This window comes from Mastacembelus armatus, chromosome 7 (genome assembly GCF_900324485.2).
Source record: "Mastacembelus armatus chromosome 7, fMasArm1.2, whole genome shotgun sequence".
NCBI lineage: Eukaryota > Metazoa > Chordata > Actinopteri > Synbranchiformes > Mastacembelidae > Mastacembelus > Mastacembelus armatus.
Genome location: NC_046639.1, coordinates 24,230,021 through 24,246,955, shown reverse-complemented (window position 1 = coordinate 24,246,955; position 16,935 = coordinate 24,230,021). Strand labels below are relative to the sequence as shown.

The 16,935-nt window shown below is 38.0% G+C and overlaps 1 protein-coding gene across 1 annotated transcript in view; it reads left to right on the top strand.

Annotated features, from left to right (window-relative positions):
- The first annotated feature begins 356 nt into the window (after positions 1–356).
- bsna (bassoon presynaptic cytomatrix protein a) overlaps positions 357–16,935 on the top strand; it is an 83,157-nt gene continuing 66,578 nt past the window's right edge. The window contains exon 1 of the mRNA XM_026332799.1: positions 357–845. Within this exon, the coding sequence (XP_026188584.1) occupies positions 357–845 (489 nt within the window). The remainder of the gene's footprint in view (positions 846–16,935) is intronic.

Sequence of the window (16,935 nt, the reverse complement as noted above, 5' to 3'; positions counted from 1 at the left end):
GTAAAGTTAGCTTCTCATTTCTAGCTGGTTTTCCAGCTTTGCTTTTTTTGGCTGAAATCAAATGTTTTAATCCTAATGTTTTTTTTTTTTCTTTTTTTGCTTTGTCCCTCTTTTCCAGGGGCCCAATGGGTAGCCCAAAGCCTGGCATGCAACAAGGAGGCCATGGAGGAGGAATGGGTGGAGGAGGAATGGGAGGAATGGGTGGAGGAGGAATGGGAGGAATGGGTGGAGGAGGAATGGGAGGAATGGGTGGTGGAGGAATGGGAGGAATAGGTGGTGGAGGAATGGGAGGAATAGGTGGTGGAGGAATGGGAGGAATGATTGGTGGAGGAATGGGAGGTATAGGTGGTGGAGGAATGGGGGGAATGGGAGCAGGCACTGCTGGAGGAATAGGGTCCAGAGCTGGTGAACCCTACCGCCTGGCCACTCATGAGAGTCCAACGTCCCCCCGTCATATGCAGTCCAGCCAGGGTACAGGCATGGGGCAAGGCCCAGGGTCTGTCCATGGCATGGGTCATGGTCCTGCTGGGTCTGGCATGGGAGGCCTTGGAGGTCAAAGTCCTGGCCAGCATGCCTCCCGTCGAAACCTCCAAGTTGACTTCAGCAGATCAGGCAGCTCCAGGACAGGACGTTCTCCATCAGTGTCTCCTGACCGTGGGGTGACACCCACCTCGCCCTACTCTGTGCCGCAGATTGCACCCATGCCAAGCAGCAAACTGTGCCCCGTGTGCACCACCACAGAGCTGTCTAACCCACCGGCTGTACCTAACTACAACACCTGCACCCAGTGTAAGGCTACTGTCTGTAACCAGTGTGGATTCAACCCCAACCCACACCTTACTGAGGTTGGTCAGATTTTATCTTTTATCTGTGTTGAGTTGTTTCAAATTTGTTGTTTTTCTCACCTTACTCTTCTATAAATATGAGCAATCAGTGAAAATTCTATATTTTTATAGTGAGATACCAACTACTTGAGTATGAATCTTAATTATACCAATGGCTGGATAGAAGTCACTGGCGATTAATGTTTCAGGTTAAGATGATAAATAACAGGAAAACAATGAGCACACACACCGTAAGTTTGAGTCTGGAAACATGTTGGAGACAGAAACAAGATAAAGATTTAATCTTGCCTAAAGTCAATGAGGGAGGAGAGAGAGATGTTTTTGATTTGGCAGAAGCTTCTTTTGGTATTTTGTGCCAATAATGCACCTTTGACTTGAATGAGACTGTCAAGTGAGTGAATAAGTCGGCGAAGGGAAGGATGGAAGAATTGAGAGAAATGGTTTGAGGCGAGGGAGATAAATGAGGGAGAGAGCACAAAACCCAAGTGAAAACAAAACAAATCTGTTCCTTCTTAAAATTGTTTTTGGTAAAATTTAGCAAGCCTTAGCTATGTGTATATTTATGTACGTTATATAGACTAAATAAAGAAACAGCAAATGCATGAATGAGCAAAGGAATGAAATCACCAACGTATTGAAGCTGTGTGCACGTTATGCGTGTGTGACTTCGTACTGTAGTTCTATGTGTGTGCTTGTGATAGACAGTGAATGTAAGAGCTCAGCAAGTGGCAGTAATTCCTTCCTGAGGTGCTGACAGAATCTCCATTAATGTGCTGAGGCAAGATACAAGGTTTGTGACAGTGTGTGTGTGAGTTTATTGTAGTAGGGTGTGATATGAAAAACTACAGTACTTGGTATTCAGAGAGCTGGAGGGAAAAGAGACTGAGAAATAAAAAAAAAAGAAAGGCTGGATTAATGGGATTTTAAAGTTATTCTGAGGCAGATGGAGGGATGAGAAGGAGAGAGGTGGATAGAAAGGTTTTTTTTTTATTGAGAAGAGGTCGACGCCTGCTTTGGTGATCGGTTCACACCGTTAGCGATGGTTATAGTGACGAATTATCAAATCTCAGCCCACCTGTAAAAGATTTCAGACAGACTGGATATATTAGCAATGATGGTAGTCGTTGATTCGGATAGGTGTCAGGGCCCAGGGGCTTTTCATTGGTAGGCAGGCGTGAAGAACAGTCTAGGATTAAAGAAATTAAGAATCAACTGTTGTTGTGTTGCAGTGTCTTATTTTCATTTAGTTTTATAATCCATGTGTAATAAAAATGGATGATTTTCATCCTGATGCTCCATGCTAGCAAATTAGTATCCACTGCTGGGAGATAGTAAACGATTAATACTATTCAAGGTAAGAACACACAAACTACACTATCTAATTAGATTTTTAAAAATTACTGATATTATTATAATATTTAAAACATATATTTAATAAAAACTATGTTTCAGTCAATGTAGCTTAGAAAACCTTTTTAAGGTCTCTATCACTGATTATTATCCACATTTCAGTATCCATTACCTCACCTCTGATCTGTCTAAAATAACAATAGAGTTGAATCTAGGACTGCAACAAAGAACTATTTTAATAATTGGTCCATTATGTTTTCGATTAATTGGACTTTTACAAAAGAATATAGAAAAGTCTGTTTTCAATTTTTGTTGTCAAAATAATAACCTTAAACCAGTTTACTACACATCTAATAAAAAATAAAACCAAAAACCAACTGTAATTATTTTTGTGTGATGACATTTAAACAGATCTTAAGTTATATTACATTTAAAAAGGCACTTGTTTACTTGAATTTTGCACTTAAATAAAAGGTGAGTGGCGCAATAACCCAAATGAAGCTACATGTTTTCAGACATGCACTTGAATATTGCTAGACATTATCCTGGTGAGCTGCAAGGCAATTGTCTGAGGAATACGGACCGAATATTAGCTGGAGTTCAATTAGAGCTCGTCTGTAAAAAGCCTGGGTAGTGTTGTGGTGTGAACCAGTGGCGGACAGACTGTCGGGATCACCGGGACATTTTCCGGTGATAAAATAGACAACTGATAAAATATCAACAGGATAAGTTGATGAGAGTCAGAATCCTCACATCAAGCGTGACTTTGACTCTCGCCCTGGTGCCAAAAAAGAGTCATAGTGTTTCTCAGTGATGCACATAGCAACCATAGTGCATAGCAACCATAGTCCAAAGCAACCATAGTGCATAGCAACCATAGTCCATAGCAACCATAGTCCATAGCAACCATAGTGGATAGCAACCATAGTCCATAGCAGCCATAGTACATAGCAATCATAGTGCATAGCAACCACGGTAGCAACCATCCACCTGCTTGTCAGAAATCTGTCTGGTCAGTGAGATGCGCAAGTGACAGTGTCAGTTGGCGTGACAACCCTAAACATTTTACTTGATGACAAATTATCTAACTACATAAAAGAAAAAACCTAGAACAAAAATTCACCACCGCTGTACACATGACAACTTAAAAATTGTTTAATTAAGGAAAACGTGCCTTTCACTCTTTTCACTCGATAAATACGTTTGCCAACCATTTTAATAATTGAATTTTATTGATAATATCAATTAGTTGCTGCAGCCCTAGTTGAATCCACATCTCTCTGAGAGTGTCAACGCTATTATACACTTCAAAAAATAGTCTTTTGTGCCATGTTATTTTGGAATTAGCTCTTGGTCACTCAACAACTCTATTCTTTAGAAAATTGTTCTATTTAAGTATAGAATAGTATGAAAACAAACATAGAACATTAATTAAATGTCAATGCTACAGTCAAAACAAACACTGTCAAATATGTCAAATATCAACTCTTAAAAAAATTCAGAATAATGTTTTGTGCCAATTATATCTACACAGACAAGCTGATGAAGGCAGTCACAAAATGTCATAAAATACCTTTGCAAACAATTTTTATAAGACATAAAAACCCTCAATAAAATCCCGCAGCTGTGTGCAGCAGCTATGGACTGATAAAATGAACATTATCCTTTATTATTACAGCTAATCAATGTACTGTGTGTCCTGGTAATCTAATAAGCAGTGCCAGGCTCCACTGCTGTTCTACTATGCTCTGATTCCATTTGCATCAGATAACATTTAGCAGACTTCTCCAGGCAAGCCAAAGAGATCATTTTATATTAAGATGCAAGGTATGTTAAACAGTCACAAAGCCACACATGCAGTCCTTGAATGCTTTATGTTTAAAGGATGTTAACTTTGATTGAAGGAAAAACAATTTGAAACAGAAAAGCACAGGAAGAAAGAAAATCACTGAAAGATAAATAAAGAAGACATTTTATCACATCAAATTTTGTCTTAAATGCACAGCTTTTGTCTCACATATAATTGTTTTTGGTGTTCACACTGTAGAACTACAGATGAATACCTTAACTCAGCTTCGTCTATCATTATTGTAGTCAAACAATGAACCCTCTGTCCCGGTAATCTAATAAGTACTGCCAACATCCATATCTTGTTATGTCCTGATGCCCTTTTCATCAGATACAGACACTTATCAGACTAAAGCAGGAGTGTGACACCAATTATCAGGCCAAAGAGGAGGATCAAAGAGAGATTATAGTTGATGTATTTGATTTGGGAGGCAGTCATCAAGGAAAAATGGCTTTCATGGTGTCAATTGACCTTTGTGTCCTATGATAAGTGATTTGATTTGTCTTGCACTGAAATATACATACTGTTCAGATTTTTTTTTATATATGATTTTTAAAAACATTTTTGCCTTTATTATATAAGGCAGTGGAGAGATGACAAGAAATATAGGAGGGAGTGTAAGGGAGGACAGGTGGCACAAAGGACGCCTGGTCCAGGAGTCAAACCAGCATCACCACATTCATGGTTGGACTCGCTAACCACCATACTCCTAGTCAAATCAATCAGACTCTTGGTAGCAAACAAAGGGATCATGTTTGAAAAGGTTGAGAAAACTTAGTATAAGACAAAACAGATCAAAATGGTATTTGAGAGATCACAGGTTTGATTCAAAAGTGTTTAGCAAAATGAAAATATTAGCACTTTCTTTAAAATATAATTTCCACCTTCATTTAAAGTTATGAGTCAGTTTCTTTAGATGACACCACTCTCCTCCTGAGTTTCAGAAATGTCTACTGTTAAATTACAGGTAGGATTTTCTTAAATCTAAAATGAAAAATTAGCATGTCGGAATGAACCACATGAATCCCTTTATACTTTTGTGTGTGGTGTGTGCTAGCATTGTCAGTTTAGCACTTTAAAGGATAAACTCTGAGTGTCGCAGCTCTTATGAATACAGATGAGGAATACTGAAACACCCACACGCTATGTATTTGCAACTCATTTCTGTGAGTTATTCAATCCTTGATAAATGCATCTGGGAAAGATGGTAAAAGCCTCACTGTGGTGGTTCATGTCTGAATAATCAGCATAAAAATTATGCTTGAATGGGCTGGAGATTGTCACCTTTTTCAGATGTTCTAGAACTGATAAAAATAATCTTTCCAATCAACCATAACCTTTAAATGTTTGGTATGCCACATCTGTTCAGTAATACCGCCTACTCTACACTCACACACTCACAGCTGGAGTTTGAACCAGCATCTGTTCATTTTGTCCGCTTTACTTACCCTGTGAGTTCACACAGCTAGCTGTGATTGTTCTATCTATGTTCTATGTGCTGAACGCACTGCAGACATTTTTTTTGACCTCACTGACTGGGAGATGTTCTTGCAGAGAAGTGAGAGACCTTATCTTACTTGATGACGCCCTCTGTTCATGCAAGCCATTCTGCACGTTACATTCCAACTTAACAGGTTAGGCTCTATCCTAATAACAACTAAAACCCTGTCTCAAACCAAAAACAAAAACTTTCTCATGAACTGAAAAGGAAAAATAAAGATGGCCAGGCTTCACTATAAAAACAAATAAAATAGAGGATTGGCAAAATAGAGGATTGGCATGGAAGAAGCCAATCATCATTCTTATAGCCTAAAAAAGCCTGTGCCAAACAATGGAGAGCGTGGTCATTAGGAAGCTTACCACCATGGTGGGAGACTGGATCTACTCCAGTTTGCCCATAAGGCAAAACAGAGAGTTGAGGATACCAATGTAACACTCCCGGATAAAGTGGGCAGACACTTCGACTCTCTAGAACTTTATTTATTGACTTTTCATCTGCTTTTAACACAGTAAACATAAACACACTTCTGCACCGCCTCCAGGGACCACAAGTCAATACATTACTGATCTCATGGATTAAGGAGTTTTTAAAGGACAAACCACAATGTTAGAATCAATAGTAGTAATTCCAGCAAAACTGTTAAATACAGGGGTCCCACAAGGTTATGTTTTGTCCCCTAACCTTTACTCCATGTGCAGTAATGAAATTATCTGCAACAATAATGCACTTTTTAAATAAGCTGATGATATGGCCATGGTAGTCTGTACGACAGATGAACGTTATCGTCCATACACAGGGAGTACATAGATACTATGGTCTTGTCTTTTGTCTTTTCAGTAGAGTTCCCTGGAACTGAATACAAGTAAGACCAAGAAGCTGAGCTTCCAGGGGTTGCAGGACAGTTAACACCACTTAGGCTGCAGGGACAGCTGGTGGAACAGGTTGAAACGTAGGCACTGAGATCAACCACCACTTGTCCTTCACATAACATGTGGAAGAGATCCAGAAAAGGTCCAGCAAAATTTTTAATGCCCGACAGAACATTCTAACAGCGTTATATTGCTCTCTCATCGAATCTGTATTTGTGTCCTGGTACAGTTTCCTCACAGGCCAAACCGTCAAGTGTACAATTAAAATTGCATAACTCAACTCTCAGACATGTAGTTATGCACTGAAAAAGAAGGCAAACATCATTTGCAAAGATCGTTCAAACCATCTTTATCGTTTTCAGTTGCTTCAGTCAGGCAGTTCCTTTAGTGTAACACGGAAAGAAAATTTCTAGGAACTCTTTTATACACTGGGGGATAGACAAGTTTATTGAATTGAATTGAACTGAAGAGCAGAGCAGAGTGATCACATTACTGGAATGAATTGGTCTTCGAGGTCAAACATGCTTGGGCATGGTATAGTTCACTTAGCTTGAGTACACCCTAGGTCTTTTGTTTCTATTTATTCTTCTACACAAGGCAGAAAGCTCATTTTTAGTGTTGTCATAGAACTTGTTGCTGTGGTTTGTTCAAAAGGGTTTTCACACTACTGACCTTATATTCTCATGCCAAGAAAAGAAAATTGCTTTTCTGTGAGACTTGTATTGTATTGCTTATACTAATTTCAGTGTTATCACGGTAATGAAAAAGTCTGAAGAACAGTTATCTTATTTTTGGTCCAATATATTGGTTTCAATACTACTACTCCTGTTATTGGTACTAAAACTGGAAAGACTGATGCAAGTCAGGAACTGTTAAACCCGTGTACATAAGCAAGATTATAAATCTGGCCACTTTTGGTACTTTATAGTTTTTAATATTCAGTGTTATGGACACCTTTTGGTCTATATCAAATACGACATGTGATATTAAGCTGTATAACTTAATGTGATATTTTTTAGCTGAAGACTCTAAGCTGTAGCTTACACAGTGGAAAAAGAGACGTTAGCTATTTAGTCCCAAATGTCTTGTGGAAACAATTTATTGAATCATCTCCACTTTACCTTTGACGCTAAGCTTTGATGCTTTAACACATTCTACACTATTTTTCCATTTTTAATGTATTGATTGCTCTCACCTAAATCACATGATTTTATGTCAACTGAGATTCAACCATTCACAGTCTCAGGGATGGAAAATACATTAGTAAGCTGTCGTTGTACAAAGTGATGCATCGATCAAACATTTGTCTTTTTTCCTGCAAATGTACCTACAGAGCAACATGCTGTAGTGTGAACCTCCATGTGAATATGCTGATAAAAGTGATTTCATAATCCATTAGAGAGGAGCATTGTGCATGCAGTTTTGTGGAGCCTTTTATCCAAAGTGCCTTGAGTGAGTCTCCCAGAGGAACTAGAGACTTCAGTTCTATGAAATGATCATAATTCAGTTCAATCAAGCATTCAACCTTCTACTGTTTACCTCCACTGAAAAGTATTCAATTCCTCATTAATCACATATAAAAGAATAAAAACTAATGAAAAATTCCAAAAAGGTGACACAAAATCTACATTTCCTATTGCCACGTATAGTTAGTTAGTTAGTTAAACCACAGCAAAGTACTGTTGCGTTTTTACAGCACAGCAGTAGAGGTTTATGGCAAATTAATTAATTTAAGTATAAGTGCTGAGTATTATATTATTGAGATACTATAATGATATTTCTTGTAGCCAACTTGGTCTTGGCCGACTTGTCTTTAAGCCATTTGTAATGTAAGTCTATTGGCGGCACGTTTTCCTCCCTGTAGCCTGTTTGTTGTTCAACAGACTGCATACTAATTTTAGACTCAGCGTGCACATAGGGCTGCTAATGGAAATCTGTGTGTGTGTGTGTGTGTGTGTATAGTATGTGTGTGTATGAGGTTGATTAATTAGTTTCCAGAGCAATCTGCAGATCGTGCTTCTCTGTTCCCTCCTCTCAAATCTAAGCACCTGCCTGTCACATGCTCTGCACACACACTATGTGTTGTATTCAGTTGCACACATACACTTTTTTCTACAACTGCGAATTAACAACCATTCAAGTCTCAGTGTCAAACCTCTGAGCATTTTAAAGTTTCACATGAACAAAAAACTGTTACTGCAGGGACAGAGAAGCGTGAAAAAAAAAATCGAGGTAATAAACCTATCCAGCTATCTAGTGCACCTCCACCTTCCCACCATCCCTCCATCCATGCAGACCTGCTTCTTGTGCAGTCAGCTGAAGATATGATGTAGACGTTGTTAATAATCTGTAAAATGTGTATTATAAGTTTGAAAGTGTTATTCAAGCACCACAAAAACACCACAATAGTGAAAAAAAGGGATTCAAAACAACCCTAACCCTTCTATCTCTGAGGATTATGATTCATTTATAAAACTACTCCTACTTTTCACCAACGACCAAGACTATGACCTGGTGAGATGATGTGTTGTCATTTTTGGACAGTTTGATATATTAACAAGCAAACAGTAAGCAAGGATATAGGTGTAAATGTGATTAAATAAATTCAAGCTCACGTTTAGACTGTATGTAATTGCTGGCAAGTCACTCTAATTACTAACATGTATCCCATGTGAATTAAAATACATCGTAATTGTCAGACTGTAAAAAAATGATCCTGTCAGCTCCGCCCAATGCCTTTCATTTTACAGTGAAGTCTAGTGCTCAGTTTTACTTTCACTTAGGCCCTTTTTATGCTCCTTGTGTGCACGGAAAAACTAATGTCAGTCGTAGGAAATGAAACAGAAATAACATATTTCTCCATTATTATAGCCAGTTAATGTAGTATAACATTGACAGACTATCGATTGCTGTGGAGAAAATGTGTTTTCCACTCTATCCTCCAAAATCCATTATGAAAATTATTCTTTTTTGAACACCATCTGTAGCAACTTCTGTTGCAGACGTTTTGTAACAAGGTGAACGCAGGTGGTTTTAGGTGTTTAAACAAATATAGTCATTTGTCTTGTGAGCACTGGTGTGCCACTGCAGAGGAGCTTGCAAAATCATTGCTGCACATATTTGTAGATTAATAATGTTACAGTAATAAATTTCAGAGGCAAATCAGTAACATTTCAACAGTGGATGGCAGTTCTGTCAAGTTAACACCTTTGATTATGTACACTTCTGTCCTTCAGTCTCACACACTTTCCTTTGCCACTGATTTGAGTGAGTAGAAGAAGACAGGAACAAGAGAGGTAAGGAGACAGTGATCAAACAAGCTTAAGACAAAAGCCAGAGGTTGTAGACAGGTACATGGATATAAACAGATTTATGATGGTATGACTGAAAATATCAGTAGGTTATCATCCCTGATGATGTTTGATGTGGAGAACCTTCCAGCCCATTTCACTTTTTAGTTTCATCACGGACAATTAAACCTCACAGTTGTAGGTCTCCCACCCACTCTGTCACACACACACACACACACACACACTCACACACACACACATTTTTGCAGCTCTCTGCAGGACATAAAGCGTAACCCTAACCCATTTCCCAGCCCCTTGTCCTCACGATAAACAATAAACAGCCACACATGTACACACATACATTACTGCAAAAGGCAATGTTATCATTACCATTACATTCTTTGCTGATGCCTTATACACACTCAGAGAATTTAAAACCCTCTGGGGTCGACGAACGCGCCGACGCGTTTTGACGCATCTTCTACTTATAACGCCGAAACAAACTTAAATAACTCCATCAATTCTGATCGTACAGATAAAAGAAATATATGATTCAAATCTGTAAAGGGTCTAGTTTTAGTTGTATACCATCATAATAACAACAAAACGTTGTGCTTTTTTTAAAGATGCATATTGCAATGGGAGAAAAGCTTTAATATAAACAATTATCAAACAATACAAGTGTCAGGTTGTGGTTTTAGAATTAAAAACATTGTATAATGGGAGGGATTTGAGTGGTTTCAGCAAAATTATGTTTATCAATTTATTCAGGTTTTTAAAAAAGTAGCTCATTGAGAATATGACATATGAACTTATACAATCTAGTGCAGTCAGAACAAACCAAAAATGTGTGAAATAATACAAACTTAAGGACCATTTATTAGCTACCAACCACATCTCATTGTCATCATCTGTGAAAAGAATTGTCTCAGGTTTATATGGACTGACATTGTATATCAGATAAGATAAGATAAGTAAGCTTTATTAATGCCTGATCAGGTGCTTAGATTAAATCTAGATGTGGTTTAAAGCTCCAGAAGCTGCTACTAAATCGGCTTTTAAGGCCTTTGCACACTAGAGGTGAATTTCCTGAGTGATTATTTTGCACGTCAGTAATATTTTTCAAACCAATAACTTGTCAACAGACTGACGGAAATTCGCAGCATTTGTTTTTTTCGCCCCCAAGTCATTTTTACTATACTAGTCGTCGACGACAGGAACACCTCTGGCCAGTCACAATGCAGCTTGTTGGAATGTCACTTTAAAAACACTCAACCTGGCGGACCATCTTATTAACTTTGTTTCAGCTAACAACAGTGACTACATGAAACCCTTTGCCAGCTAGTCATCTACCGGCATTACCTTACAATGTTTAATATCATAAATAGTATAAAATAATCACTAATGTAAAACATAACATTACAGTTTATTGCCATTTATCTGAGATAAATAGTGCATTTTCTGTTACTGTCCTTCTAAAACAGAAACATGTACTGGGTGCACCCAAATTAAATTTTTTTATTCTTTTATTTTGTAAAATCTGCACAAGATCATCATCCCTTGATGAGGAATCCATTTTTTGTAGTGCGACTTTTTAGAAGCCATAGATGCATATTTGTGTTGTGTTTGATGATGTCAAGATCAGTCTATTAAAAAGGTTTTTATCAAGGTTATACTTGTAACAAATTTTAATAATAGTCTGAAAGTAATTTCTTGTATTTCAACGATGATTTACTGACTGTGCTTAATTCAGTATTACATGGTGAGTTAATAAAATTTCATTTAAGCCATGTGACAAACACAAACCCACAACGTCATGAGCATTTGCACCCTTCTCAGTAGGGAGAGTGGTGTTCTTAATAACAGCTCTGGTGATAATAATAATAACACTAATGACACAGGTTACCGAAATGACAGTTACTCATAATTACCTCTTACATTTTGTGCTAATGACATATTATATTTATCACCCTAATGACAGTTTCCACTTAGAGGAATGGACCTGTTCGCTCATAACCACCAAAAACAGTGACAGATTTGTCTGTAATGAGAGACGCGACCAAAAGGACCTAAATGAGAGGATATGTTTTCGTCACTGCAGATGTATAATGATGATTATAATTCAGATGACACCTAGACACATACATCTATACACCAGTAGTAGCTGTCAGCTCATCAGTGCTCCATTGTCTCCGGGTGTTCCTATTTGACTGTGAACTGTTGCCCAAAGGTCTGCGGTATGTGATATTTCAGAACAAATGTATCTTTATATTAAAGACTGTGCTTCATTACATTAATATAACACAGATCAGATTAGATAACTCTTTATTCGTCCCCTGGGAAGGAAATTCTGGTGTTTTCAATATTTAAAAAACCCCCAGTCTTTCCCTAACTTAACCCTAACTTCAAGATAATTTCCCTTTGAGCTACAACACAAATGAAACACTGCTCATTTTATTTTAACTGAATTTTCTACATAATAAAAGCTACTAACTTAATGGCTCCTAAGGAAATCCTCACTCAATAACTCTATAATAGCTCCCTCAGCTGAAATTAAGCCAAATGTATTACAGTTCAAAAACATAGCACAACATACTGCTACTGGCAAACTCTTTCACACAATTTAAACTGTCTGAGAGTTTCCGACAAATAACACTAACCCTAATTGACTTTCAGAAACACTAGTAAAGTTGTACAGAAGACCAAAAATCCAGTCACAAATAATTTATGTAAAATATTTTTTGAGATGCCACTGCCAGTGAGAACTTAAAGCAATCACCTGCATCTTGGCATGCAATTAAGCTTCACATTAAGAGTCAAAATAACACCAACAGTACCTTTCAACTTTACTGACATGTGAGTGTGGCATTTTCTGAGCAGTGTTGGAAATATTGCCTCCTGCAAAGCAAACACTTTCCTCCTCCCATCCTCTCATTGTTGACATTTTAGGTCCACATTTCTTGCTCTACCTTGGTTTTTACTCTTTTACTCTTAATCTTTTATCCACCTCTTTCTTTGCTGACTACTTTGCACATTTCCCTTTCAACATCTTCAGTGTCCCCCCTTCTCTGTGGTTGACGGGGCAATCTGTCCTACATGGCCATGTGTGAGTGAGCAGTGTTTCAAAAGCCCCAACATCAGCATAAACCTCCTCCAAGCACCAGAAATCCTATTTGAAAGCCCCAATGGAGCAGCACAAACATATATAAACATATATATATACTGTATATATATATATATATATATATATACTAACACTCTAATATGAGCAAATTTAGCTGCGTAGAGAACTCTGTCCATGTAAATTCCCATATCTAGATAGTGACACACACTAACATACAGACCTGGTATCAGCCCATGACAGAATGTGTATAGACTAGCCTGCTTGTATGGAGTCACATTTGCCTGAGATATGGGTCTTAGTACTTAGGAGTACTAACCAGATTTCCCCTGAGGTTTCTTCCTCACTGCAACCACAACCAATATGTCTTTGTTCTGCACTAACAGAAAACAGCACAGAAGAAGATTAATTTGGTTAGTTACTTAAAAAGGAGTCATTTGGTTAATTACTATCTCAGCAAGAACATGCAGTTTTGGCATCACACCAAAAGCAATTCATCTCCTGGTTTCCATCTTGAAAAGGCCATATGAGACTTTCAGCTCCTTAAACAGTTTTTTTTATTAAGGTCTGTTGTTTCACACTCTGTGTTAAGTACTTGAAGTGTTGTAAGTAGCTGTCAACACAGAGAAGGGTTCTTTTGCCCTGAACTTGACCACCCAGCCCACTGACTGTTTCCACCATGACTTTTACATTAGAGAAGTACTGTACTGTACAGAGTCTGAGTAGTAAGCAGTCAGATGCTGCTATTTTCTTTTATTCTGTCAGTCTTTGTATGTGCTCCTTGATCAATTCAGTAACAACAGTGCATCACAGCCAGGGCTTATAACAAATCGACAAAATCAATAAGTGAATAAAAGAAAAATGGGACTTCACTGATAATACATCACCAGTTTATTTCTTTTTCCTTCATTTAAATTTTCTGATATGTATGACTACTTTTGGTTTCTTTCAGGAACAAATTCCTCCTTGTGGCAAAGCGCTCTTCAACACAGACATATGCACCTTTATAATAGTAAATATACACAATTTCATGATCTACCCGCAGGTCGACTCAAAAGGCTGTTCTGTTGTATCTGTTACTCAGACTCACAAATGTCTGCTGTAGAGGATGGTCTGATGTTAAATATTCTTACATTCTTTACATAATTTTGTAGAACAATTTCATTTTTCCAAGTCTCTTTCTGACTATGAGCGTCCCCCAAGAAATTTGTCATTCATTTATTTCCCCTTCGTCCTCCTCAGCCTCGCTCTGTGCTCCCACCTTTTTCTGCTATCCCATTTACGCATATATATATCTTCCTGTCATTCTTTCCTGAAACCTTTATTCCCTGTACTTATCTTGGCCCTGGCCCTAAATAGTTTTCACGCCTTTACCGACATACACGACTGTTACCATGGAAACCAGGTCACCTGTGTTGAAGCTCATTGTATTTGTGATATATGCTGGAGTGTGTCATTGCTGGCATGATGGGCGGTGCTGCATGTTTCCATGGGTGAAGCTCTGTGGGCGTGTTGGAACATCAAGGTGGAGAAATCTGCTGGGAGTGACTGTGATGGCAACAGCATGATCAGACCCACCTGGGGAATTGTACTGTACACGCAAACAGAAACAAACATGCACGTACCGTAACACAACATCAGGAATGAAAAAAGAAAAACCACTCAAAAGCTAACTGATGCACATAATATGCAGTTCCTTTAGCCTCTGACTTTCATCTCTTATTATTCTGTCTACACCGAGGTCACTCTTAACTGTACTGTTTACTCCTGTCTCATCGGTTAGTTAAAGTCTTGGAGGTAAATGCAGATGATTTCCTGGAAATTATTGTTTTCTGTTCCTACTTCCAGGAATACGCTAAAAGCTGCAGACACAACAAAATCGCAACAAAACAACGGCTGATAGCAATTTCTCACTTTAGTCCTTTTTATTAGTAGTGGTTTTTAGTAATATGTAATTTTATATTTCGATGTTTCATCTAATTTTATTGTTTGCGAAGTTGGTAAATCTGGTAAATCTTTTTTAAATCTGGTAAATCTATGATAAATCTGCGCTGAAATACACTTGATTAGTTTATTACTGTGTTCTGTCAAGTTGAAATAGATGTTTGTGATAGCATCAGGTGTTTGATAGAGATGTAGATGCCAAATAGCACGTTTTGTGTTTTTTAGTGTCAACAAGGGAAGAGACAGAAATAGAGCAAGGACATAAAACCTGATGGCATTATTCTTTATTATGAAAGTTTTTAGTTTTACATTTATACATTTAAATTGTTATTTGACTGTTTGTTAATTGTATTTGTAGCGTGTCAAATCCTACCAAATTCTGTCACAGAATGAAGGTTTTAAATATTCCATAAGGTATATATTTTTAAAGAAGACAGGATTTTGGTTGAAATAACAATATAATAAGTTTATCTTTTAATAAACATATATTTGGTCCTCAAAGACACATAAGCATGTTTTTTACCTGATGGCCAATCATGTTGAAAATGAAATTAATTTTCTAATGTGACAAGACCATGTTATGAAGATTTGATTAGGCTTCAGAGAAAAAACAAGTAAGGTTTAGTTAAAAATCATATTTTTTAAGGTTGGAGGGCTTTAGACGTCATGGTTACAGTAGGAAACATATGGGTAAGGTTAGGGAACAGTCACTGTCATGTTTCAAAACAACACAGGTTGTTGGACATGGTGTCACCACTTCTTTCAGCTGTTGATCCCTCACTGGCTTCCCACTGCAAACATTACCGTGCAAATTTGGTTCTGTAACTCAGTATTGTTTGTTTGTGTGTTTGTTTTTTTCACACTACGTCTGTCTGTCTGATTAAGACTATTTGCAGTTTTTTGTTGATGAAATTGTTGATTGCGTCACATGCACACAGGGATGAATGATGAACTTCCTCTGCTGTCTTTTCTCCCTTCTGTTGTACCTCGTCTTCTCACCTTAGGACTAATTTATGTCCTTATTAGATCACCTTATCACCCCGACTCACTTTTTTCCTACTTCCTATCTTCCTGCCCTTTTTTTCCTCTAACCTTATCTCTCTTTTTCTCTCTCTTTATGCTGTTCTAACTTGCCCGCTGAGGCGTGCAAGAGAAATGTTGGAGGAATTGAACTTATCTTTCTTTGTGTATGGTGAGGATGAAGTCTATTCTGGGGATGTAAGGAAGGATGGGGTGAGGAAGAATGGGAGAACACTGGGGGATGAGGATCCTCCTCCATATGCATTAAACTATGAGAAGAGAGCATCAGAGAGGCTCCAGTCAGGCGAGAGAGAGCAAGAGAGAGAGAAGCCCTAGGCAAGCAGCACACACCTTGACACACACACACACACACACACACACAAATTAACATGTAAGCAACCACATACATGCATATAGTAGCCAGCTCACATACTGCTGGCACGTGCCCTCACGGTGACACACTAGCACACGTGCACATGCATGGATGCGCATCTGCACGGCCTTAGGGCCGCTGCAAACCCTGGAGTTCAACGGAGGAATTTATAATGATTTCCTTTAAATGTTTAATGACTTTAGCTGGCACTCACAGATTCCTGCAGACACAACCTGCTCTGAGAGAAGCTACCTGAGCAAAATGAAATACAAAGATGAGATAGGTGCAACCATTTAATTTCACCTGAAGTGATCTGATTTTGTGCTAATATAATAGAGTTTGCTCAATGCATTCGGAGTTACTGTATTAGATATTGTTTGAGACACAGCAGGAGAAAAATGGGACAGTGGCTTTGTTTGCTACATTGAGTAAACCCATTTTAGAAGTGATTTTTACATTATTTACATTACAGCTATAAAACTGATTCTTAGCTCCTTTCTGCTGCTGTTAGAACAGCAAAGATAATTTTGCACCTTATGTATATTTTGTGTGCAAGGCTGAGAAGTTGCTGAGGATAAAATAATATTTTGTGGATGTGCTTTCTACAACAGTCAGAGTGCTTTTGTCACTTGAACCTGAACATATGTCATTTTGGGGCATTGCTGAAAATATCGCTGTTGTTTTTCTTCTGAGTTTCTTGCTGTCAGTCAGTCAGTCAGTCAGTCAGTCAGCTGCCTATCAGCTGAGATAAGTACACAGCTGCAACCTCCAGA